The sequence below is a fragment of the Rattus norvegicus genome, chromosome 16 (genome assembly GCF_036323735.1).
Source record: "Rattus norvegicus strain BN/NHsdMcwi chromosome 16, GRCr8, whole genome shotgun sequence".
NCBI lineage: Eukaryota > Metazoa > Chordata > Mammalia > Rodentia > Muridae > Rattus > Rattus norvegicus.
The window spans coordinates 17,794,732-17,821,659 of record NC_086034.1 but is presented as its reverse complement, the minus strand read 5'-3'; the positions used below and the strand labels follow the sequence as shown (position 1 = coordinate 17,821,659).

The 26,928-nt window shown below is 47.2% G+C and overlaps 1 protein-coding gene across 11 annotated transcripts in view; it reads right to left on the bottom strand.

Annotated features, from left to right (window-relative positions):
* Window positions 1–24,102, bottom strand: part of Cyp4f18 (cytochrome P450, family 4, subfamily f, polypeptide 18) — a 41,401-nt gene extending 17,299 nt beyond the window's left edge. For 5 of the 11 annotated variants that reach the window (XM_063275142.1, XM_039094281.2, XM_063275143.1 and 2 more), the window contains exons 1-6: window positions 10,255–10,404; window positions 9,761–9,959; window positions 5,003–5,147; window positions 4,010–4,063; window positions 3,796–3,923; window positions 952–1,073 (exon numbers count right to left, since the gene is read on the bottom strand). In XM_063275142.1, coding sequence (XP_063131212.1) covers window positions 952–1,073; window positions 3,796–3,923; window positions 4,010–4,063; window positions 5,003–5,147; window positions 9,761–9,958 — 647 coding nt within the window. In that variant the 5' untranslated portion in view covers window position 9,959; window positions 10,255–10,404. 11 annotated transcript variants of the gene reach the window in all.
* Window positions 24,103–26,928: the final 2,826 nt, after the last annotated feature.

Sequence of the window (26,928 nt, the reverse complement as noted above, 5' to 3'; positions counted from 1 at the left end):
TCAGCCCATTATCATCAAGGCAGGAGCATGGCAGCATCCAGGCAGGCATGGTGCAGGAAGAGCTGAGAGCTCTACCTCTTCATCTGAAGGCTGCTAGCAGAATACTGACTTCCAGGCAGCTAGGATAAGGTGCCTTATAACCCACACCTACAGTGACACACCTACTCCAGCAGGACCACACCTCCTAATAGTGCCACTCCCTGGACCAAGCGAATACAAACCATCACAATGAATATGAGTATGCATATGTATATGTATGCAATGAATATGAGTATGAGTATGTGTGCATGTGCATGATGTGCCTGCCTGAAGCTCACAATGGTCAGGAGAGGGCAGGCATCAATCCACTGGAACTGGAGCTATGGGTGGTTGTGAACTACCATGGTGGTGCTAAGAACTGAACCTGGGTCCTTCACAAGACCAGCAAATGCTCTCAGGTGGGGACTAATGAGCTCCTCCCCCATATCTCTACTTTCAAGCCCCCTGTTCTCCATGCTCCAACTTTGAGGTACTACTTCATCACAGGAGACAGATGATTGACTGAAGCCTATGAGACCCTGGGTTCTAACAAACCTTTCTTCTCTTGATGTTGACTGTCTCAGACAGGTTGCTATAGTAAGAGAAACCTATTACAAACCCAAACAAACACCTTCAGTGTTTTCCTTGAAATCTCGTAATGAAGTTTTCCAGAGTACTTAATATTGAGCCACTATCTCCCACCTCCCCCATAGCCTCGTCTGCAAAGTACCACTTCACTGTTGAGTGCAGACAGCGTCTCCATACTGTCCAACAATTGCACCTCCTGGAAGGACCACTCCCTCTCTCTCCTCCAGGCTCCTTTAATGCTATTTCTGAGCCACCTCCCCCAGGACAGCCCTTCTCCTCTGTCTGTCCAGGCCTCCCTCCCTTGTTTTTAATGGGCCAGGTTCCCAGGCTAGCACAGGTACTCACTCCTGGCAATTGCTGTCAAAGCTGAAGACGCACTTCTGCAGACTGTCCAGGGTCATGAGGCTGATGTGCTCAAACATGTCCAAACGGGCACTGCCCTGGGAGGCCAGGCGCTGCCACTTGGCCTGGCCAGAGAAGACAGGAACAAAGCTTGGTCTCGATGCTCAGAGCTTCTTTCCTACCCCAGTCTCCAGAAAGGAGCCCCTTAAACTGCCTCTGCTTTGATCTGATTTGCTGTGTGCCAAACCAACGCAGAACCAGAGCTCCACCATCCCTAGATTGCTTCTTTAGCTGGGTGGACTTGAACAAGCTCCCTGATATGTCAAACCTTTAGATTCACTCTTGCTGGGCAGAAACACCCTCTACTGAACAAGCTTGTCAAAGTTAAAGCAGACAGTGGCTATTACAGAATTAGCCTGTGGGACCATGCTTGACACACAAGTTGTTCAGTCAGTGTTATCTTCCCTGTTATACATTTATTTCAAAAATATCCCTGGTTTACTTGTGAGACAGCTCAGTCAGGAAAGTACTGACCATCCAGTCATGAAGATCTGAGTTCTATTCCTAGAACTCACAGGGGTTTTTGTTGTTGTTTGTTTGTTTTGTTTTTAAGTAGTATGATGACCGGGATCTGTAATCCTAGCCACAGAGAACTGGGACAAGAGGAAGGTCCCTAGGGCTCAACAGCTAGCTGTCTTGGTTTAATTGGTAAGCTTCAGGCAATGAGAGAACCTGTATCAAAAAAAGCACAGTGGATGGTGACTGAGGAAGGACACCCATGCACTCACACACATACACACGCACAGACACAAAAACTTGTGGTGTGTGAGAGGTGACTGCTTCTGGTCATGAGAAGCCTTTCTAGGATACCAATACTTTACTATCCTATGGTTCCTTACTTAGGTCATTTCTCAGAACAACAGTTACTTCCTTGGAAAAATCCCAGGCTTCCTTGAGTTTCCTATCACAGAAGATCCCAGCCTGGCATGACCACTCATGCCTTTAATCCCAGTGTGCAAGAGGAAGAGACAGGACCCCCAACACAAGGTGGCTAGGGAGATTAACTATATCAGTGAGCTCAGGGTTTGATTGAGAAACCCTGCCTCAATGAATAAGGCTGAGAGGGAGAAAGAGAGAGAGAAAGATTCCCAACAAACTTGGGTCTCCACACACATACTTGTGAATATATATACACACATGCACATATGCCACACATACATGTGAAGAGAAGGGAAAGATAGAAGCCTTTAGTGACTTCTGTCTTCTCTCATTCTAGTGGAATCTTGTGTCATGGGAACACTCCCAAATGCCTTCTGGAGGGAAAGAGCCACAGGGACAAAAGTCCCTTCTGGAACCAAAAACTTTTAAAGATTTTTTTTTATTTATGTGTCAACATCTGTGTCTGTGTATGTGCACATGGATGCAGTGCTTATGGGGGCCAGAAGAGGGCATCAGATCTCTTAGAGCTGAGGTTACAGGAGGTTGGTTGTAAGTCACCCAATATGATAAGAAGCCAACTCGGGTCCTGAGGCTGCTCTATCTAAATCAGCCTGGAGTTGACCAAGTCCTCAACGTGAACATTCTGAGCCAGAATCAAGGGGCATTCCTCCTGCCCCTCTGATGACCACATGCCATGATTAACAAGAAAACCAACCCACTGGCCTATATCTCTGTCAGCATCCTCAGCCCTTGTTGCTTCCAACCAAGGAGTTCAGAATGATTTGTTCCTCATCTGTATTTTCTATGAAGTCTTCACCATGTTCAGCTTTAAGGGTGACCGTGTGGGAAACTAACTCCTTCTGAGTGCCTACTGTGTATGGGGACCTGAGTCCATGATATTATGACAGGCACAATGAAGAGATTTTAACCCCATTTTGCAGTTGTGGAAACTGAGGGTCAGAGAGAATTGGCGATGACCCACACAAATGATCCGTGATGATTAATGCTGATTACCAACCTCACAGAACACGGAATTACCTAGGAGACAAGCTTCCAGGCATAACTGTGAGACATATTTCCATGCAACTCTGTATTAGGCTACCCTCTGGTCATGCCTGTGAAGGGTTATCTAAATGTAATGGCTAGGGGTTGGGGATTTAGCTCAGTGGTAGAGCGCTTGCCTAGGAAGCGCAAGGCCCTGGGTTCAGTCCCCAGCTCCGAAAAAAAAAAGAACCAATAAATAAATAAATAAATAAATAAATAAATAAATAAATAAATAAATGTAATGGCTAGTTTTGACTGTGAACTAGCCCCAAGTTAGAGTCACCTGGAAAGAGAGTCTTTCCATGAGTTTTCTAGATCAGGTTGGCCTGTGGGCATGCAGATGGGGAGTTGTCTTAACTGTTAATTGATGCAAGAAAGCCCAGCCCACTGTGGGTGACACCATCCCCTAGGCAGAGTGGGCATGGATCCATGTGTTTGTTCACTCTGCTCTTGACACATTCAGTTCCCACTTTGACTTCCTTGAAATGACAGACTTGAGCCAAACAAACCCATCCTCCCCTAAGCTGCTTTTATCACGGCAACAAACATGAAACCAGGACTAAACTTAGTTGGGTTAACTAATTGCAAAGGATGCCTCATCCCTGGGCTGAGCTCCTGGGTTGAAGGAAAAGGAGAAAGTAAGCAGAGCAACTGCATTCATCCCTCTTTGCTTCAGCCACTGTGACTCCCCAAATGGATGGATTGTGGCCTTAAACTGTGAGGAACTAAACCCCTCCTCCCTGAAGTTGCCTCTCTCAAGGTATTTTATCACAGCCTCCATCTGAGCGAGGGCTGGAGACCAGATCTGTTACAGCCCCTTCAACCCCCAGTCTCCAGCTGGGGACTTGGATCCCAGGGACTCACGTGCATGATGTTGGTGCTGTCGTTAAAAATCTTCACATAGGGCTTCAGGATGTTGAAATGGAAGGCAGGTGTCAGCATGTGACGGTGGCGGCTCCACTTGTCACCAGTACTCAATAGGAGGCCATCCCCTGATGGAGCAGCAAGGCAGTAGGCAAGGACAGCATCTTCCCCGCACCCAGAGGGTGTTCCCAGCCCCTCACCTGTAGGTACTCACCCAGCCACGGCTTCAGGAAACGGTAGAAGACTCTGTCCTTGGGGGCAACTGAAGCTGGTTTGAACAAGGACCATCAGGAGCCATGGCAGCAGGGAGGGCACGGGAGAGCTAAGGGCCCTCAGCCTAGTATCTTCACACTCCCCTCCCTCCAAGTCCACATGGTAGGTTTGGGGGCAGGGACAGAGGGAGACAAGAGGGACAGACAGACATCAGCACTAGAAAGAGAAGGCTCAGCCTGACACGGCGTACACACTGCAGCACACCTTCACGTGGCTACCACATGGTCTAACCTGTTCACCCTGCCAAGCGCAGTATCACACTCTGCAGACCTTTCCAGAGACTCAGTGTTCCTGTCTACCCCAGCATGTGCTGACATCTGACCCAGTCATATGACACGACACACATAGACTGACATGACCAAAACACCCGTGACCTGACCCAACTGACACGGATGGCTAAACACACCCCATGGACAGGTCTCAGATGTGATTTCTGGGCCAGGCGTGGAACACGCCTTGAATCTCAGTACTCTGAAAAGAGAGGCAGGTGGATTTCTGTGAGCTTTAGGCCAGCCTGGTCTGCATAATATTCCAGGCTAGGCAGAACTACACAGTGAAGATAAAACATAGTGTTTGGGAAAATATAGTTTTAGAGGAGAAAATGTTGTCCCACCCTTCGGACACTCCAAACACAACCAGGAGGAAAAGACTATTTCTAACACCTCAGATTAAAGCCAGTCAGAACCCAACATATCCCAATTGTTTATGGCCCCACAGAGAACCATTGTTGTAAGAGCCCAAGTGAGAACCAGGTCCATCCAGATAACAGCACACAACAGAAAGATTAAAGACATCACAGGGCATGCTCCAGACAGGAGACTCATGGCCACAGAGGAGTCAGATGAGTCTAGATGCAGCACAGCAGGCACATTTCCTGTGGTAGACTGCACTTGAGGGTCAAGGGCATGCAAGCTGGAACCAGCATGGTATCTACCTGGAGCCAAGATCACGGGCTTGATGAAGGCAGGGTGGAATATGCGGATAACGGGGTGCCACGGCCCCACCCACCAGCAGCAAACATCCCTGAAGGTTCTCGACAGGCTCTGGATGTACAGGAGCCCTTCCTCTGAGCTCTGGATCTGTAGAAGAGGACCCGGTGTTTGCCTCTCTGAGCTGCCAGAGAGAACAAGTAGGGTAGACCACCACAGGGAGTCCCAGGCATTCCATTCAGGACTTCATCCGCAATGCTGAGCCATGCTCCCCCCTAACTCTCCCAGCCCTCCACCTTCACCCCCACCCACACACATCTCAGTACTAAGACAGAAGACACATCCTCACTTCGGCTCCTAAACACTATATTTTATTTCATTTCATCTAATTATCTTATTTCTCTCTCTCTCTCTCTCTCTCTCTCTCTCTCTCTCTCTCTCTGTGTGTGTGTGTGTGTCTGTGTGTGTCTGTGTGTGTGTCTGTGTGTGTCTGTGTGTGAAAGCCAAGCAAAGGGTGTTGGATCCTGGAGCTGAAGTTATAGGCGGTTGTGAGCCGCCCATGTAGATGCTAGGAAAGGAATCAGGTCCTCTGCAAGAACAGTCATGCCATTTCTTTGGAACTACAACACTTTCTGTATTATTCTGCCCTGCTTTTTTTGTTCCTAGTTCTCATATCAAAAGGCAGACATCAATACCATGCAACAGCCTGAAAAACCTACCACCTTGACATTTCTTCTATCAAATAAACAAGTTTGCCATTTTTTAAACACAGTCTTGAGGCTGGAGAGATTGCTCAGTAGTTAAGAACATTTGCTGCTCTTGCAGAAGATCCTAGTTTGAATCCCAGCACCCCACTCACATGAGGCAAATCACAACTGCCTGCAATTCCAGTTCCAGAAGATGCAGCACCCTCTTCTGGCCTCTCCTCAGGCACACATGCACAGATAACAAATAAAATAAATCCTTAAACTCAGCCTCCCACAAAGTTTCAATCAGGAACAAAATGTCCATAAGCTCTGTGCAGGGTGCTACTCAGGAGGTGACTATGAGAGTTTTCCTGGGATCACACACCCCTACTCACCAGAGAAAGGGAGCCCACCACAGACCAAGAGTAACCACTGCACCAATGTCCGATTTAGCCAACCAATGAGTTTTCCTGGGGTCACTAACAGGGCTATGGGATAGTGCTTACTTACAAGAAACAGGTGTGACTCAAAAGGAGCTGCATCTCCAGAAAGCCCACCCCACCACAGATGATGCCCCCACTCTGACGTTCCTGAACAAGTGCCACCCTAAAATCTCTCTGAAGCTTGCAGACAAGTCCACATTCCAAATACCTTTCTTTGCACAGTTTGGCTGGTCAGAATTTCCACCCAACACATGTTTACCCCCTTTGTACAGTTCTGTTTAGGCCCTCAAGAATCTTCCAAGTTTCTATTCTTTCTGATTGTGTGACCTTTTGTTTACCTCCTAAGACTTTTGAGCCCCCCTTTCTGGAGCAAACATTTTTCAATTTGGAAGGAATGTTGCAATTTGGAGGAAAATGCCACAAAGCAAGTGTCCTGTACTCCAATTAACAGCACAGTGTTGTTTTTTTTTTTCCATCTACGACTCATGAGCACAGACATTACCTCATGGATATAGTCATTACCTCATGAGCACAATCATTACCTCATAAGCAAAGTCATTGTGTCATAGATACAGTGATTACCTCATAGACACAGACATTGCCACATGAGTACAGCCATTATGTCATAAACACAGTCACTACCTCATGGGCACAGACATTACTACATGAGCACAGGCATTATGCCATGAACACAACCATTACCTCATAAACTCATAGACACAGTTATTACCCCATGGGCACAGTCATTACCTCATGAATATAGACATTACCTCATGGACACAGTCATTACCTCATGGTATAGTCATTACCTCATGAGCACAGACATTAATTACCTCATGGGCACAGACATTACCTCACTAGTGATAGATAGTCACTATCTCATCAGATTCTTGACCTTTGACTTCCTCCATAATTACCCATTAAGTTCTTTGTTGGTTATTTTTATGAACTTATGAGCAGAGTACCTGAGAGAGAAACTGAAAGGAAGAAAGACTTATTTTGCTCACAGATTCAGAGCATTTAGTCCACGAAGGCTCATTCATATCCACCTGATATTTTACATCATGGTGACAAGAGCCTATGGTAGAGGGTTCTTTACCTCACATGGACAGAAGCAAAAAGAGATAAAAAAGAACAGAGGACAAGATACCCCCAATGATCTGTCCCTAATGGCCTATGCCTCCCAACTACACCCCACCTCCTGAAGTTTCCAGAACCTCCAAAATAGTGTCACCAGCAGGGCACTCTCCACAGGCAGGTTTGGTATATGAACTTGTTGTTGAATTGACGAGCAATAATTTTCTCTAAATTGAAACATTCCCTCTGGGAAGCTGAGGTAGAGGAGTCTGAGAAGGTGAAGAAGGACAAGACTTCTAAAGTCCTCTCCAGGTTACAGAAGTAGGAAACAACTGCTGTGGTGGATACTGGCCAGCCTGGGACCTGGAGGACGTTCTCCAACCTGTGAGCTGCTCACAAGTCATTCATGGAGCTCCTGAGTCACCATCCTGCTTTTGGGTCCTCCCTGCTTCCATAACCCTCATCCACCTCTCTTTCAGTAACTCCAATAAAGTCTCCAATTCCCCAAGGCGAACATTAGTAAAAATGATCACTTAGGTCTCACCTAGTCTCCTCATCTGGGCTTAGCAGACCTGTGTGGTGTCTCCCTGGGAAAAGTCTTGTACAATGATACTCAGGCCATACGCTGTGGACATGTTTCCTTCAGCTTGGAACACTCTCTCTTGCAGAAGGGAAGGTCACAAAGACTCAGTAAGCTGGTGAAACTTAAAACTCAGAAAGCCTACTAAATTAAGAAGACTAAGTAGCACATGCCCTAAGGGGTATAATACTAAACGATTGCAGGGTTGGGGGAGGGGAACACTCTTTGGTGGAGCTGCCGGCATGTTGAGCAGGGAGCTATAGGGATATACAGTTTCATGAGTCATCACCCATGCTGGGATTGACTTTTAGTGGTGCAGCTGCCTGAGTCACCTCTTATATGGAAACCCAACAAACTCCATAGCCAATCAAGAAAGATCGAGTGAAGTTGTTTCCTGACCCTTTCCTGGGTTCTTTGTCCCAGAGGAATAGAAGAGAGTTCATGTCTCCCCAAGAAAGGTCCCTCAACACTGGATGTGTAGCTTGGCTTTGGAACGTGGATTTTCTCATCCTGGGGAGCAGTCTCAGCATCAGGGGCCACCACAAGAGGAAAGTAATATTGGGGGGATAGTGGGTAGTAGTGTTGTATCAGGATGCCCAAGATATCTCATATTTCTCTACATGGCCTATTTTGATATGGCACTTGTCCCTCCAGGCCTAAAGGGCTGTCATTTTCAACTTCTGGTAGTCATGGCAACTATAGCAGCACACTAGAGTAGTAGCCAGGTCAGAGGGGATGGTGAAAGAGCTGTCAGAACTCCTGAGGGAAGGTCAGTGGGACTCTCTTCCCCCAGCAGAAGGTGATCTTGGGATATACTACAGCATATAAGAAAAAGGGATTTTAAATCAGGACTCTGTGGTGCAGCTTCCATAAGGTTGTCACCCATGATGGGTGGGACCTTAAAAAGATACAGCCAGGGGTTGGGGATTTAGCTCAGTGGTAGAGTGCTTGCCTAGCAAGCACAAGGCCCTGGGTTCGGTCCCCAGCTCCGAAAAAAAAAAAAAGATACAGCCATTTTGGGTCACCCATGATCCCATAATGTCATCTGTTCTCTGTAAAAAACTCCTAAGAAGCCCATAGTTCTCACCAAGCTGGACACGGACGGACGTGTTATGTTGGTGCCCACCTGGGACAAATACAGACAGACTTGTTCACGTCTCCCCGAGAAAGTTAGCAAGACGCATCTGGGGAACTGTAGTCTTGGTAGACCCCAAGGGAGCAGAGGTGACCTCTAAGTCTCCATCAGGATGGCCACTCTCACCTGTCCTCTGTAGACACCAGGCTCTGGCAGCCTGTGTGTGGCCCTGCTGAATCTCTGTACACCTGGCACTGTGCCACTTACAAGGAAAGCAAATGTCTCCAAATCACACAGAGGGAAAACCAGGTGGAAGTCGATGCCCAAGTTGTGCTGTGGAGGGTGGGTTCTGAGAAGGCTTCCAAAAGGGGAAGCAAGTGGCTGGTTCATATCAAGATTGAGCAACAGGGCTCGTTGGTACATCTCAGTGGAGAAGCTAGCCATAAGAGGAAGACGCTGAAGAATGGGGGGTTAGGAAATCAGCTCTCAGAGCTCCCCTGGACCAGTTACAACCCTGGGTGTGCCTGGGTAGGGACTGCAACTCATTTCTGTGACCAGTGGGAAGCCAGAGATGAGCTGAAAAAAAAAATGGTGTAGTGGAGACTGGCCTGGTCTCCCTCAGGAGGCCTCACATCCAGCACACTAGAACCTGGGGACACCAGGGTCTTTACTCTGTGGAACCTCGCTGGTGACATGCCCACATCTGCAGGGAAGACAGGCTGGAGAAGGACTCACAGAAGACACAGTGTGGGAAAGGCTCAGGACAGAGCATCTGTGAATGATGGCATTCTGCTCTCCTAGGCCCCAGCACGGCCCTGTGTCCAGCTCCCTGGGCCTTGTTCCAGGCCCCTCACAATTCTTTCCACCCTGACACCCCAGGCCCACCTCACTGCCACACTCACCAGGCCTAGGTGTCCAAAGAGCCAGTTTCGTGTGGGGGGCTGCGGAAAACGGCGGAGGCGACGAGAGTTCTCAAAGACAGCATAAACCTGAGGCAGGATGTAAGCCAGGAGACAGGAGGCCCCAACCAGCAGCAGCAACAGCCATGGAGAGGCTGCTGTGTGCCCCAGGCCCAGCCAGGACAGGCTCAGCAGTGGCATCCTGCAGAGTAAATGCACACAGGATGAGATCCTGGGGCATGGAAGAGGGCGGGGGGGGGGGGGAGGTCTGGACAGTGCACAGGAGCAGAGAACCAAAGAGTTGGAGATAAGGCCTGAGGAAGTAGGGAGACCCAGGGCAATATATGGGGGCAGGCAAAAAGGGGAGAAGAGGAAGAGAAGGAGAAGGAGGAAAGATATTGATTAGAGTCTGAGCCATGGACTATTAGCCAGAAATTAACGTCTGCTGCTGACTTCTTGTACTGCCCCAGCCTGGGACCTCTCAACCCCACTGGTACCTTCTCTTAGGAACACTGTGTTTCTCAGGTCTGTCTCTCCCCTTCTCTGGCTCCTGACCAGGAGCACCTAGAAAAAATTGGGCTGGACTAGCCAATCCCTTGCAAGCCCGGCTGCCTCTTCCTGCCTAAGTGGCCAACATTTGGGGGCGGGGCCAAGCTGAAGCAGAGGGGAACCAATTCAAGACTGCACAGTCAGGGTCACAAAGCACGGGTGCCACGTCCTCAGGACTTCACACCTCTTGTGTAAGGACTCTGAAGGAAGCGGTGGATGGTTCTGTGAAGATAAAGTCCCCAAAAGAGGGTGTGAGGAAACCGGCTAGTCACCACTGTGCGGCTTGTGGACTAAGTCTGCTCTTGAGAAGAGTATGAGGAAAGTATCCTCTCCCTAAGTCATGCCTCTTGAGCCCCGGCTCGTCTACATAAGCTGTCTGCTTTCTTCAGGTGCCCAGGATCCTCTCACAACCTGGTGTTTCCCTCCACACTGTAAGCAGTCTGGACCGGAATCCTGGGTGTCAACACAAGAACAAACTGAATCTCAGAGAAGGCAAGCACCTAACCCAAGTTGCACAGCTCAAAACAATCTTGGGTTTGTCAGAGCCTAAAACCCAGAGCTTTTTTTCTCCGAAATGTTGCTTCCTTACTGAGAACAGTGCCCTGTCGACACAGAGGCATTGATAGTGCTAGAATCTCAAGGCACGAGATGGTTCCATACCAGAAGCACCCTGAAACCTTTTTAATGGCCTCCTGTTGCTCCTCCCATACCCATTATGCTCTGCCCAGCAGACTGCCTGTTCCCTTCCTGGCTTCCTAAGATTGCCCTGCAGGGCTTGAAGAGTTGGCTCCAAACGCAGCTGCTGAGAAAGAAGGTAAATGGGAGATAACTCGCTCTATATCCTCAGTACCTCCTGCAGCCCAGTCAGCCATGATGTCAGGTGGCTAGAGCCCTCAAAAGAGTCACAGTGCCCTGTGCTTATCAGCCAAACACTTGAGAGGCTGAGAAAGGAATGTAGTTCAAGACCCACTTTGGCTCCAGTGAAAGCCTCCATCATCAATTCCAACTCTGTGAAAGCCTCCACCATCATTCCAACTCTGTGGAAGCCTCCACCATCATTCCAACTCTGTGAAAGCCTCCACCATCATTCCAACTCTGTGAAAGCCTCCACCATCATTCCAACTCTGTGAAAGCCTCCACCATCATTCCAACTCTGTGAAAGCCTACACCATCATTCCAACTCTTGCGTGGCCTCCTTGGGGACTCACATGCACATAGCCACACAAAGACACAAACACACATATACACAATTTAAGATGAAATCATGGTGGTTTATATCTTAGTCACTGTTCCATTGCTGTGAAGAGACGCCATGGCCAAGACAATTCTTAGAAACGAAAGCATTTAATTGGGGCTGGCTTACAATGTCAGAGATTTAGACCATCATCATCATGGTGAGGAACACGGCAACGCCCACGGCAGGGGAACAGTGGCTGAGGGCTTTACATCCTGGCCCACAGACAGGCAAGCAGAGAGAGACTGGACCTAGCATGGGCTTTGGGAACCTCAAAGCCTTAGTGACACACTTCCTCCAACAAGGACACACTCCCTAATGATTACAATACTTTCAAACAGTTCCAGTCCCTGATGACTGAGCATTCAGATCTATGAGCTCCTGGGGGGTCTGTAACGGAATTCCCAGTTGTCAACTTGACCATATCTGGAATGAACTACAATCCAGAAATGGAGGACACATCTAGGATCCAAATCTTGAGACACAGTGGCCATGAAAAAGCCCAGGCAAGGTGGCATATGCCTTTACACCCAGGAGACAGAATCAAGCAGATCTCTGAGTTCAAGGCCAGCCTGGGACAGAGCAAGTTCCAAGGAAAGAACAGCTTAGGTCTAGGCATGTGGTACACACCTTTAATCTGGTCCATACCTCTGCTGGAGGCCTACATGAGGACAATGAAAAAGTCAGAGTTCCATTTTCTTTGCCTGCCTGCACTTGCTTGCAGCACTTCTGTTGGGACCTACTTATTCAGGATTCCAGCTTAGACAGAAGAGCAGCTACAACACCTATCCTTGTGGGTCTGAGCAACCAGACTCCTGGATTCCCATTCACAGTCGCCATTGTGGGATTGTTGTGTTGTGCCAGGAAATGCTCATGAACCCCAAAAAGGCCACCAAGGAGCCGATGCAATTGCATTAGGGCCTCTTTATTTAAGCTCCAGCTTGGGCCACACTACCCTCTCTAATGCAGGAGAATGGGAGGGAGGCCTCGAGCCCAGCTTCAGGCAAGCATTTATAGGGACAAGAGGGATTGGGGGACCATTATAGCCTTTGACATAATTGGCTGGTGTTGGGAGCCAAACCATGAACTTAACTTTTGTTTTCCTCCTGATTAGTGGTTGTTGGGAAGTGAAATGAGCCTCCAGCTATAATCCGAAAGTGTAGATTTGTTGGAGACAACCTAGAAACTGGTGCCAACTGGTGTTAGTTAACTTGAGTTCAGCCTTAGGTCAGGTTCTTTAAGATGGAGTCTAAACCCAGAAGACTTGGTCTCTCATTACCTCCTTTCTCTAGGAACTAGAAGGCCCAATCATGGGGCTTCCTGAAGTTATTATTATATTATAGAGGGGGTCAGAGTTGTCACCACTCAGCCCTCCTGGGATCTCTGGGGCTTGGGTAGGGGCCCCATCAGTGGGAGGCAGGAGACCCCCTGAGGCTGAATTTCCTCCTGCTAGTCAGGGTCATCTTCACCTGCCAATGGGTCTGTGATTTCAGACTGCAATCCCACAACCTATGGGTGATGGGGGAAGGGGCAGGGTGGGTGGGGGACCTGTTTTATAGAGAACACGAAGTTTAGGCCAAACATGTCTATGAGCCCATCAGACATCCTTGGGATCGTCTAGCAGTTGGTGGTCCTCAAACTCAGTAATGACTCCCGCCGTATGTTAAGAATAATGGGGGAGGAGCAGAGTATCCCAAACACGATTTTAAAAGGGGTGAAGCCCATCTCGGAAGGGGAGTTCTATACCCAGGAGTAACTCAGTCATTGTCAGTCTCTTAGGTCAACTTAGCTAAGGTCTCTTTCAGGGTTCTGTTCATTCTCTCTGCCTGTCCTGAACTCTGAGGTACCATAAAGTTTCCAATTAATCCCCGGAATATTGGCTAGTCCTGATTTACCTGGGACACAAAAGCAGATCCATTGTCTGACTCTGTCACCTGAGGAAGCCCACACCTTGGCAGTATGTCCTCTAAGAGCTTCTTTGTCACCATGGATGTAGTTTTACACTTGGTGGGGAGAGCGCAAGTCCAACCTAAAAGGGTGTCTATAAACATCAGTAAATATTCATATCTGGATTTTCTGCTTTAGCTCTGTGAAGTCTGTCTCTCGGCAGTGTCTCTGAACCTATTTACAGGGTCTTTTTAGCTGGCAGGCTTTATAGTTTATGACAATCTTAGCTGTCTTTCAGTTGGCATCTCTAATCCTGATATTAGCACGTCATATCAGATCCTGTGTTCTCCGGATGCCCATGTGGGAGGAGAAAGTATGCGCAGTCCCATTTCTTCTGGTACAGTGAGTTAGCAATCTGCTGTCCTCTACCATCCATCATAATATTTGGACATGGGAAGATTTCTAGTCCAGGTTATGTCATCTTTTGAATACTTGGCATGGTCGGGGAGCATAGGATCCCCGGATGTAGGAAAGTCAAGGGCAAGAGAGATTATTGCCCTCTGAAACCCAGGCCTTCCTACTCTGATGTCCTGAGCAGTGAATGATGGCCAGCTTTTTAGGCCCCCTAGAGCCTTTAGTAGGGAGAGGATTTTCTCTTTATTTTTGATAGTCTTTCCTTCTCCCATCAGAAGGCCTCTCTCCCTATAAATAGGCCCATGAACGTGAGTGGTAGTAAAGGGATTTTATCTTTTCTCAGTTCTAATGCCCTGGTTAGAGATACCAGCTCAGCTCAGACCATTATTCCTGCCAGGAGTGGCTCCACCCGTATGATCTTGGTGTGAGACCACAATGACCTAGCAAACCTCTGTCTGTCCTGAATGAAGCTGTTGCCATTGGTCAACCATGTTATCTCTGCATCCATCCTGAAGACCTCGTCTGGTTCCTTGGCTGTGGACCAAAATGACTGAGAAATCATGCAGTGGCCTGTCGAGGTCTTCAGGCTTGGGGCAGCTGGGGCTTGAAAAGTTATCCTTTAGTGATGTTGAAGTCCCCAGTAGGTTCCCCCATGGGACCAGGAAACTGGTTCCTGGCCTCTGTCTGGATTCTCTCTCTCTCTCTCTCTCTCTCTCTCTCTCTCTCTCTCTCTCTCTCTAATGAAGACAGTCGTCCCAAGTGTGCTGCTGGGTTAAGATGGTCTCTAAGAGAGTAATTACTGAAAAGAGGGAATTCTGACTTCTCTGGTTATACAGGTCACTAGTGGCAAAGGGCCAGTAGTGATGGGGTTGGTTTCCTGGATCATTGACCAGCCCTGCTGCACACAGGGCAGGAAACAGACTCAGGCTCAGGAGGCAGCCCCTGGCGGCTTGTCTCCCTGCAGCAGGTCTCCTCTCACCCTCCCCCGACCCCTGCCTGTGGTGGGGCTGCCTGTGACCAAGCTCCCATTCTGCTTGAGAGATTGAATAAGGTGGGGCTACCTATTGTCTGGGAAGAAAAAGTTTCCCTAATGGTGACAGAAAGATCTTGTCCCCTAGCTTTAACATAGTGGAGCTGAAGGCATCTGTCCCATGTTAAACATCTGTCAGAAAGTCGCCCCATAACATAGACAACAAAGACAAGACACAAGAAAAAATTGTCCTGTTCTCTCTATCAGGCAGGAATGAGAAACAACCAGAAGGTAGCACTCACATACAAGGAAAACAAACGTGTCCTTTCCTCTCTGTCGGGAAGGAACAAAAATAACCAGATATGTGGGTGCCCTTGGCTCTTTGAGCCCACACTCACCCTAGACCAGGACTCGGAATGTCCCCCAGGATGTTTCCTTTGACCACCTTTAGCCACAGATTCAGATTTAAGAATTTATTCAGAACAGAATTGGAGACTGCCACCACTCAGAGTTTATGAACAGACAAAGACACAAACAAGAATTACTGTACATAAATACATAGACAGACTCACAGACTCAGACAGAAATGGCCGATATTGAGACCCTCCAGGTCAGGTCCTGGAGGCCTTGGAGTTCCTGGCCAATGCACCAAAATGTCGTGCCAAGAAACGTTCACAAACCCCAAAAAGACCACCAATGCAATCACTTTAGGGTCTCTTTTTTTTTTTAAAGATTTATTTATTTTATGTATGTGAGTACACTGTCACTGTCTTCAGACACTCCAGAAGAGGGCATCAGATCCCATTACAGATGGCTGTGAGCCATCATGTGGTTGCTAGGATTTGAACTCAGGACCTCTGGAAGAGCAGTCAGTGCTCTTAACCACTGAGCCATCTCTCCAGCCCCAACTTTAGAGTCTCTTTACTTAAGCTCAAGCTTGGGCCACAACACTGTCTCAGATGCAGGAGGAGAGGAGAGCCTTTCAGGCAAGCATTTACAGAGGCAAAAAGGGGGCATCTAACCCAGTACACATCTGATTGGGGGCCATTATGACTTGTAACACAATTGGCTGGCTTTGGGAGCCAAACCATAAACTTAACGTTTGTTTTCCTCCTGACTGGTGGTTGTGAGAATATTCAGTGTGAAGGGCAGGCTATGATTGGAGGTGTAGGTTTGTTGGGGGGTTAACTGGAAACTGGTGTTAGACGCAGGTCTTGTTGGGGGGTAACCTGGAAACTGGTGCCAGGTACTAGTGTGTTAGTTAACTTGAGTTCAGCCTTAGGTCAGGTTCTCTAAGATGGCGTCTGAACCCAAAAGACTTGGTCTTTCAATTGGACTGCAGACTGTAAGTCATTCTAGTAAATTCCCTTAATATAGAGAGACTTTCCATAAGTTCTGTGACTCTAGAGGTCCCTAAATAGAGGGCCATTCTCATTCAAACCACCACAGCCCAGGACTTTAATCCCAACACTCTGGAGGCAGAAGCAGGCAGATTTTTGTGAGTTCAAATCTAGCTTGATCTACATAGTGAGTTTCAGGTCAGCCAAGGCTATAAAGTGAGACTCTGTCTCAAACACAATAAATAAGTAAATAAATATTTTAAAAGCAACAACAACCAGGAAAAAAAACAACAAAATAAATTTATAAGTCTGGCTGGGGAGATAGATCAGTCAGTAGCTGTCTGGCAATCATAAGAGTTGAGTTTAGAACCCCAGAACAAACACAAAAAGCCATGCATGGCAGCAGGCCTGTGGAATCCCAGCCGTGGCCAGGCAGCTACGGATGGAAGCTTCCATATGACCTACATGTGGAAATTCCAGAGACTGTGTCTGAAACAAATGCACACACACACACACACACGGGAGGGTGTGAGGGGTTGTGGGGGGAGACCTGGTCTGCAGGAGAGGTTCTGGCTTAGGCCAGGAGTCAGAGCAAACTTCCTAGAGGAAATCAGTTTCAGGCAATTGTGAGACACCTGGAGTAGGTGCTGGGAACTGAACTCTGGTCCTCTGCAAAAGCTGTTAGCACTTAACCATGGAGCCATCTCTCCAGGCCAGGAAGAGACTTTTCTTTCTTTCTTTTTCTTCTTTATTTTTTTATTTGGATTTTTTTAATTTAAATTTCAAATGTTATCTCCTTTCTCGGTTTCCCGTCCATAAACCCATCATCACATCCCCCTCCCCCTACTTCTATGAGGGTGTTCCTCCACCTACTTACCCACCCATTCCTGCCTCCCCACCCTGACATTCCCCTACACTGGGACATCGAGCCTTGGCAGAACCAAGGGCTTCCTTTCCCATCGATGCCCAACAAGGCCATCCTAGGAAGAGACTTTTCAACAGAGGAAGCCTCTGACTCCAGGTCTGTGGCGTGGCACCAAGCAGCACGAAAGCCACTTCATCCTGTGTCTCTGGCACATGCTAAGCTCACCAATGTGCAGGATCAGGAAGACCGGGATGGAAAGCTAGGCCTGGTTCCACACTGAAGCCTTGAGAGGCTGTGGCTGTGACCGAGGACCCCCATTAGGTAGCATTCATCAACTGTGGCTGCAAATTCCAGGGCCCAGTGGCAGAAGGGAACAAGGAAGTCGGAAGCTGGGCTTGTCCTTATGGGAATTTCTGCCTTAAGGGCCGTGTGGCTCCTCACCCACAGGCAAATGGCACAAGCCAAGCTTATGAAACATCCCAGAGAAAACCAGGAGGTGGAGCAGAGAGCGTTGGAGCTTCTCGCCGCTCCTCTCACCCAGCGGACAGACATCAACAGCTGCAGTCTGTCCCAAGAGACCAGCCTCTGGCCCATTGGCCCTAAACCTGTCTTCATAGCTGAAACACAGGTCTCAGAAAGATTCCCCAGGGCTTTTCAAGAATTCTGCCAGACAAATCGAGGCACAGGATTGGGGCCCAGCTCAATAGGTTAAGTGTTTGCCTTGCAAGCAGGAAGAGCTGAGTTCAATTCATACAACGTTTAAAACAATCAAATATTTTTAAAGCAACAGAAACAAATGGTTCAGTGGTGAGAGCGCTTGCTCAGCATGCATGAACCCCTGGGACTCCTGAACCTTCTACCTGAACCCCTGAACCCCTGGCACCCCTGGAAAAGACTGGGCATGAGCCATGAAGATGGTTGAGTAGGTAAAGCCACTTGCCCTCAAGCCTGAAGCTGGAGGATGAGAACATGATCTTCACATGTTCATAACACACACACTAATTTTTAATTTAAAAACAAAAACTGGCATGGCCGCCTGAGCCCGTAACCCAGCATTGGGACATAAAGGCAGACGGATCCTTGAGGCTCTCTGGCCAGCCAGCTTACACTATCTGAAGAACTCCAGCTCAGTGAAAGATCCTGATTCAAAGCACAAGACAATCAGCTCCTAATGATTGACATCCACACATATGCACACGCATGCACATGCACCTGTACACACATACATATTCATATACATGTGTAGAGAGCTGTGACGTGCCGCACCTCAAAGATGGCGCTGGTTTCCGCCTTCCACCCTCCCAACGGTGAGCACTCCTTGCAGTAAACAAGTCCTTATTTGGCTATGTCTGCTTGGCCTGCTAGCTTCCGCATAGTGACAGCCTAGTGGCTTGCTAGGACTGGCCAGTGCTAGCTATTTAAGTGTGGTTCAGGGCGTTCCCCGGAGAGAGAGAGTCAGAAGAGAGAGAGTCAGAGGAGAGAGAGCCAGAAGAGAGAGTCAGAAGGTTGTATCAAGGTTCCTGAGTAAAACTGCTTGAAGAAGATCTCCTGGGGTCGTGTCTTCCTTGCTGGTCGAGGTTGGGCGCGGCATACATGTGCACACAAACTTATCACAGTGGTGTCTGTGGCAATCCTCCTACCTTGGTCTCCTGAGTATTGCAATTTCAGTCATGTGTGCCATCACGCCTGGCTCCTGGGGTCTCTTTAGACTAGCATTCATGCTATCTGCCTCTAGAACTTTACCTCTCTCTTCTCTGAGATCAGAAAGAGATGACTTTCAAATTCACTGGAACTGAGTCCAAGCTGGCTATGCAAATGCAAGCAAGTAGCTACTCTCTATGAGACTCTCCTTAAAATGGAGAGGTGGGGTCATACCTGCTTCACTGAGCCACTTGAGCTCTTACAATGTCTCTGGCCTGCAGCTTTGGACTCAGAACACAGAATCTGACATACAAGGTCCCTGTCATCATGGTGCTTATGTCTGATGGGGGAAGCCAACTGGTAATAGCACAGTCAGATGGTGGAGGCTCTGGAAGGAGTTAGCAAAGACCTGCTAGAATGAAGGGCAATGCAGGACACAGGGATGGGGTGAGGCACAAGCAGTGACCTCAGAGCGGAACCGGAGTGACACAGAGGTACACACTGTGTAAGGCTGCAGCCGACTTGGTGTTGCATAAGCAGGCAAAGCAGGTTTATCATATCTATGTGCCTTCTGCACACTTCCCCTGAAGAGCTGAGATAAGTAATGTGCAACCATTACTTAAGTAATAAGCATAAGTAATGTGCCTTCCCAGGGTAGGGGAAGGGGTCAGGGAAGGAGAAGCAACCAAGCAGCAAACCACACTGCAGCATCCTGAGGTAAGGCCAGAGTGCCTCCTGCATTCCCTCCAACCCTGCAGTGAGGCTGAGAACGATCTGCCAGCCCAGAGGCCAATCAGGGCTAGACCTGCTTCGGGAAGCACCCACAGCACACATGGCAGGGATGCCAGGGGAATATGAACGGCCTCATCAGTCTCTTTGTTCCTTTTCCCCCATAAATCGCATAGTCATTGTTTGGGGCTGACAAGATTGCTCAGTGGATAAGGGTGATTGCCACCAAACCTAGCAGCCCGTGTTCAGTCCCTGATACCCATGCGATGAGGAGAGACCTGTCTCCCACACGTTGTTCTCTGACCTCCACATGTGATGCGTACACCCCATGTGCAATGAGCACGGCCTCCATTAACGTGTGCTTCCAGTCATTTCTCTAAAAAGCTTTCTTTTAGAGCCCATAAGCTTCTTTAAGCACACATATTTTTTTCAGTTTTTTAAATGAATGCATTATTTATTTATTTTGTGTGTAGACAAGTGGGTGTGGCGAGCTGGACTGCCAGCTTGCCTCGTTGGCTTGATCCTGCACAGGTGGCCACGTAGGCTGTGAGGACATGAGTTAGAATGCCATGCCATGTTCAGAAGAGGATTTCACAGCTCTCCTCGGCAACCTCAAGATCTTACACCCTTCCTGCCCCCGAGTTCCCTGGGCCTTGGCGGGGTTGTGTAGATGCCCCGGCTACGGCTGGGCAGTCAGTCACTGGCAGCGCTTTGCCAGTGATGAGTCTCTGGGTTACGTGCTGACCGCAGAAGACAGTGACTTCTCTGGCCAAGGCTGGCAGTGGAAATAATCTATGGTCCCCTTCATTTGTTTTTACCTGATGGGTTATATTTTTATTTCCTCCTTTGCTCTGTTAACGTTATAAATTACATTTGTGGGTTTCTTTTTTTAATTTTTATTGTACTTCCTTATGGCTTATCATGTGGCACTTGCACAAGATAAGCAAGAGAGCACAAATCTCCCCTCACCGTGGATCCCAGGGATCGAACTCAGGTTGTCGGGCTCAAGGGCAAGCACCTTTCACTGCTGAGCTATCCCACCAGTCCAGATTGGTAGCTTTCCAATTGATAAAAATGTCTGTTCGGGTTACTGTTCTTGATATAGGGTCTCGTGACATCCACACAGCCTTGAACTCCTGAATCTCAGCCTCACAACTTCCAGCATGACAGTTCATGGCTACACCTGGCAGTCTCTGTTCTGACCGTAATGAAGATTCTGTAATTTATCGTGACATTCATCTTGGTGCCAAAGCTGTTGCAGACCCCCTGGAATGAATGAGGAAGCCTTCCACCTTTTTCTCCATTCTGAAAGAGTTTTTTTTTTCTTTTTTTCAGAGCTGGGGGCTGAACCCAGGGCCTTGCACTTGCTAGACAAGTGCTCTACCACTGAGCTAAATTCCCAACCCCTCTGAAAGAGTTTTAATGTGTCCCTCATTCTCTACGTGAGGAGCTCTCGGCAGTTAACAGGGGAGGAGGAAAGGGATGGATATTTTCTTCAGCAGTTTTGTGCGTGCCCTTTCTTCTGAAACTGAAAAATCCCACGCAGAGAGACCCTTACTCAAGTCTTGGGAAATCGTGGACCCCAGACACAGAGAGACCATTTTGGATGTAATAAGCAAAGGTGAGGTTTATTACGGAGACCTATTACAGAGATCTCCGGGCCGACACGTATCCTGAGCAGGAGACAGAGGTGTCGGCCCCGAAACTCAAAAGTCAGAGGGTTATATAGAGAAGGCTAGGGGGTTTTGGCCTTCTTTGGGTTACATACAATTGGCTCATTCAAACATAGCAGTGAGAACAAAGCAGAAAGAGTACGTGTTAGAAGTCAGGGGCTTATCAGGGTCTGGAGGATGGCTCTGAGTGAGCTGGGGGGAGATGTCTTTCTGCCAGACGTCCCATGAATCAGTCCCATTAACTCAGGCTGGTTCCTGCATTCCTTTTCTTTATGGCTTGTCAGTCCTGCCTGGACAGTGTTTCTTGTGCTCCTTTATCTTTATGGCCTGCTAGTCCTGGCTGCAGGGCTTAGCCCTGGGTCTGTGGTCTTTTGGGGTTTATTCTTTTAATTTTTATATTTCTAAACCTAGAATTTGTATAATTTTCTTTTCATTCCCGTCTTCTCCTACTAAATAATTCTAATCTTAGAATTTTGATATCAAGTCTCGTATTTGGTCTCACCAGTTGTCCTAACTGACTGGTATTGTTGTCTCACAACCATCAACCGCACAGCACCCACTCAATTTTTAACAAAAGCAATTAACCTGTTTGTCACGCAGGGGCCAAAAACTAAAACCAAGAAAATTATTAATAATGGCCCAGCTGTAGCAGAGAGTAGGGTAGTCATCCAGGGAGATCTACTAAACTAGCTCTCAAACCATCTCTGATGTGTTTTTCTGTCTGTCTTTTGTCTAACCTTTCTCTAAGTTTATTTATGGAGTCTTTAATTACTCCTGAATGGTCTGTATAAAAGCAACATTTTCCTTTCAGTATAGCACACAGAGTCCTTCTTTAAGGAATATCAGGTCTGATCTTTTCTTATTTTGAAGGACTACCTCTGAGAGGGAAGTTAGGTATTCTTGGAGGTCAGCTAAAAAGTCTTTAGCATCAGGATTCTATCTGGACACTATCTGCACCTATATACCAAGGTCATGACTGTCTTTCAGAACTTCTAAACTTATACAGGTTGTGATCCCTGAGGCACAGTCCCAAGAAGTGTTAGGAGTACTAACATATGTAATGTTACATCATTTGTAATAGAAATCAAGCCTATCCCACACCTATCTTGATAGAACCCAGGACAAACATGACTGAATTTCCCTCTAGGTCCCAGCTCTCAGCCCTAACAGCTAGTACACGGCTGGTGAGGGCTGAGAATTGACGGCTGTCAGGGTGGTCAGCAGCACCAGGTATGGTCCTTTCCAGCGAGGCTCGAGTGTCTGGGCTCAGTGTAGCTGCTTCCGACCTGGAATTGATGGGATGTCTCGGGGGTCCCCAGGACATAGGCTGTTGTCAGCTGTTGTCAGATTTTTTTCTGTATCACCTGTAGGTCTTTTAGCCTGGCACACAAATCATTATTACTATGGCACTATGACATGTTGGTTCAGTAACATCATCTAATACAGTCAGAGGAGCTGAGGCCCCAGATAAGATCTCAAAGGGGGTAAGGCTGAATCTGGAAGGGGTATTTCTTGCTCTGAAGAGAGCAAGAGGGAAGGAGTGTCACCCAGTCTGCGCCAGTCTCCATGGTCAATTTGTTTAGGGTCTCTTTTAGAGTTCTATTTATTTATTCTACCTGTCTTAAACTTTGAGGTCTGTAAATATAATGTAATTTCTAATCGACCTCTAAATACTTGGCCACACCCTGGCTTACCTTGGCAACGAAAGTAGGGCCGTTGTCTGACCAGATTACCTTGGGCATTCCAGACCTAGGGAAGATTTCTTCTAGTATCTTCTTGATGATTGTAGAGGCCGTCTCTCGTTTGGTGAGGAAAGCTTTTATCTATTCCTGAAAAAGTATCTACAAGCACTAGGAGATACTTGTGATTATATTTTTCTGATTTTATCTCAGTGAAGTTTATTTTGACTTTTTATTAAACTCTCTAGGTCTCTTTGTCTTGTTTGTTTGTTAAGCATTTACTTACTGACATATCTTATATTTTTTACTGTCTCTCTTGGCTAAAATCTTAAAGTCTATTACATATATTTTAACTATTTGGACAAACTTCTTATCTCTTAAATGAGTCTTTTTTTTTTTTTTTGACAAAGTGAGTCTTTTGTTTGTTCTTTGGGGGGTATAGCTTTCTCCCCAAGTGTGTCATTGTCCTTTTATCTTTTAAACAACTTGGGCCTTTTCTTCTGTTGTATATTCTAAGTGAGGCCATCCCTTAGTCAAATCCCAGTTCCCAGTGGCTGTCTCTTGTAGGCCTGTAACCAGGATAGGCTCCTGTATAGCCATTTCCCGAGCCACTTTATCTGTTTTGTTACTGTCCCATGTCACTGAATGTCTTCCCTCCTGATATCCTGAGCAATGAATAGTACTCACAGTTGTTGGCTTCATCAGGGCATCTTAAGAGATGGCAAAGGCATCTGTGGCGCTGATGTGCTGGGGGGTTGGGGTTCAGCCATCCCAGATGACATTGTTTTGTCCACCACGGCAGCACCCACTTATCTCTGACCTTTATGAAGAGAACTGTTCTCGTCTGTGGGCAAGGTAGCCTCCACTTTCAGCAGGGGTCAATCAGCCAGTTGTAGAGGTCTTTCCTCCACCCATGTGCTTCTGTCAGTGTTTGACACTCGTGCTGTGGTGGCTCCAGGTCCGGATTGGGCAGCAAGGTGACCAGATTGTCCCCAACCGGTGGAGAATCTAGTCCATGGCAGCTGACCAGTGGTCCCATCTTTTGGGACACTCTATCAGCCACTCTATCACAGTTTAAGTCCTGGATTGGATGATAATTGTTAGTGCCCGGCTGGCAGGAGTGATGTGTTCCAAGCAGAACAGCGCTAAGCCATTCATCTCCCAGCATCAGTTACTGGTGCACTGAGACAGGTCTTAACTCCACATACACAGTCTGTAGATATGTATACATATGGCCTCATCTAGCCATTTTAGCCCACGCAAGCCAATTTGGAGAGCAATTTTCTCATGAGCAAGGGATAGGGGCAGTCAGGGATGACCATGAATTAGTGGGTGGGTTACCCGGCCCACACCAAGGTCCACTGTTCTTCGGGCAGTCCATAAGTATTATTCGTTGCCAGTAGCTCCTTGTACTCAAGGTCTTTGGATACTGGCCCACTGGAGCATAGGAGCACAGAGCATTGGGTCCCTGTATCCACAAAACAACTGGGCAGGCTTCCCTTCTATCTCTGTGCATAGCCAGCACCAAGAGGCTCTCCAGTGTCCCCTCTTGTTCTTTCTGGGGGCAGTCCCTGACCCAATGTCCTTTTTCTTCGTATTAGGCACACTGATCTTTAGTCAGGAATTCTCTTCTGTTGCCAGGTACTATCTTCCTAGGTTCCCTAACTACTGTGGCCAGTATATGTTCCTCTCTCGTCTTTTATCTCTCTTTATCTCTCTAACTTCCTCTTCTTTTTGTCTCTTTTTTTTCTAGCTTTCTGTTCTTTTTACCTCTTTCTCTGTAACTTGTACTACCTCTCAGCAACTTAACTTAACCCTTTAAATTTCTGTAACATTCTCTTTATATCCTTTTCTTATCTTAGCCAGATTGGTGGGGCATTTTTTAGCCCCTCAGAGACCCACCCTTGGAGCCTGGCGGCAGACCTGGCACTCCCCACCTTTAGGCGTCTGAAAAGAGCAGGCAGAAATGAGGGCCTTCCATCCATCTCTGGAACACTTTTTCTGGCCTGTAGTAGGATTCTGTCTTTCCTCGGTGGTAAAGAAGACCTGTAACAGTTACTAACAAGCATCTCAAATGGGATGGTGAGAAAACAAGAGAATCTTGAGAATAGAGGTCCACTGAAGAGGGCAAATAGCATTTAGTCACACAGCTAAGCCAGGAGGCTTTCTTGGGACAAAAAGACCTTGTGTCTGTGAAACAGAAAAGTGAGCAGAGGGGCATTCTATCTGTTACCGGTTGTCTCTCTGGACTTAGATTTTCCCTTAAGGAGTACCTTCCTTTAGTGCCAGCTCAGTGGCTTTATCGCTCAAGAGACCCATCCTCTAAATGGCACTAGGCTTCCAGTAACAACTAATAACAAAAGGATGGAGAGACGTTAGAACCTGGGTGTTAGATTCTAAGCAGCTGACAAAAGAATTGTAACCAGTTTACCTGGGGCTTCTTGTCTCTTACATCTAATAAGGAGATTGTTAATACTATAGTACCAACCTTTAATAATAAAAAAAAACTATAGCTCTCTCCATGTCTCTGAATATCAGGACTGCAGTAGTAGTCCTTCACCAAACTGTCTCAGTGGGCTAAAGGCCCATGGAAAAGAAAACATTATTCCTGACCTTGGCCACAGCCAAAGCCTGAATTCTAAATTTTGACTGGCAAAACAAAACAAAGTTCTTTACAGTTTGTTGTAGATTTTTTGAAACTATTTTAGGGGCTTCTCTGTCCCCCAACCTGGGACATTTCGACCACAGGGGCAGGAACTGGCTGCTGTGGGGATAGGATCAAAGGCATTCTCCATGCTAATGATGACCAGTGAGAAAAGTAATTTAATGCTGGAGACTGACTCCTCTCTTGGAATAGGGCCAGCAGATAAGGCAGGCTCCCTAAAGAACTTTTCTTAATGAGCACTCTCTTTCTGTGAGCAAGAGTTGAAGGTCAGGCCACTAAAAGCAGAAATTCCTTTCTTGTTTTCTTTAGAGTCTTCCCCCACCGCACTCTCAGTCTTTTTAGATCATTCTTCCTGTAGCATTTCTAACACAGCCTGTCCCTTTTTTATAGCCTGTTGACAGCATTTCTGATCTTTTAGGCAGCTACGCACTAAGTGCCATACCGGCTGAAACTCCGCCTTTAAGATTCCTTGTTCCCAGGCAAAATTTAAATCTTCCCCAGCTTATCACAGCTGTCTACCGTGAGATTCCCAGAGATAGCGAACCAAGGTGTAGCAATTCACTAAGAAATCTCTCTATAGTGTTTCTTTTTATCTTAAGCCTTTTCCTTTTAAACAGCTCCTGAAGAGCCAGAAAAATTGGGTGAGACTTGAGAAGTCCCCATGCTCGCTGCAGCAGCTCCGCAGCTAATTTTGCTCCCCCCTACTGTGTGTTGGGAGCACAAGCACAGATAAAACACTATGTTTTTAAAAAATTAACGTTGGCCATCAACCAACACACCTCCACTAGAGCGGGGTCCATAAAATTAAGTTTCTTACTCACTATACTTGTTTCATACCGGAGGCCTAATCTGGGGAACTTTTTTATTTATGAGCGGTTTTGTCCTAAAGGTTTTTGTTAATGTCTGTTTACACAACTGTTAACAGCAGCTAGGCTGATCAAGGGGAGTAAAGGGAGGGGCATCTCTCCTTGGGGAGGAGGCCCAAGAGAGAAAGACAAAACTCCCTGGCAGAAAACAATTTCTCTCAAGCAAATTATTTTTAACTTTTAACTTAAGCACCAAGAGGACCAAGTAAAACTCTTTGACGAACAAAGCAAACAGTTTCATGATTTCAAACACAGTCGTCAGTCCAAGATTTCAAACACAGTCATCAGTCCAAATTCAAACACAGTCGTCAGTCCAAAATTCAAAAACGAAACAAAAGCCAAAAAGACACTCGACAATACCACAGAAAACAAACCAGACAAACAAGACCAAGACAAAGCATCCTATAACCAATTTTAACAGATGCCTGGTACCTTCAGTACCTGGCCCAAACTGCAGCTTAACCTTAGCTGCTTCTGGGATACCAAACACAGAAACAGAATACAGACAACAGACACTAACACGTATTCCACTTCCACTCTCTAAGCACTGACCAGAGTGAGACTCCACTTCCACTCTCTAAGTACTGACCAGAGTGAGACTCCACGTCCACTCTCTAAGCACTGACCAGAGTGAGACTCCACGTCCACTCTCTAAGTAC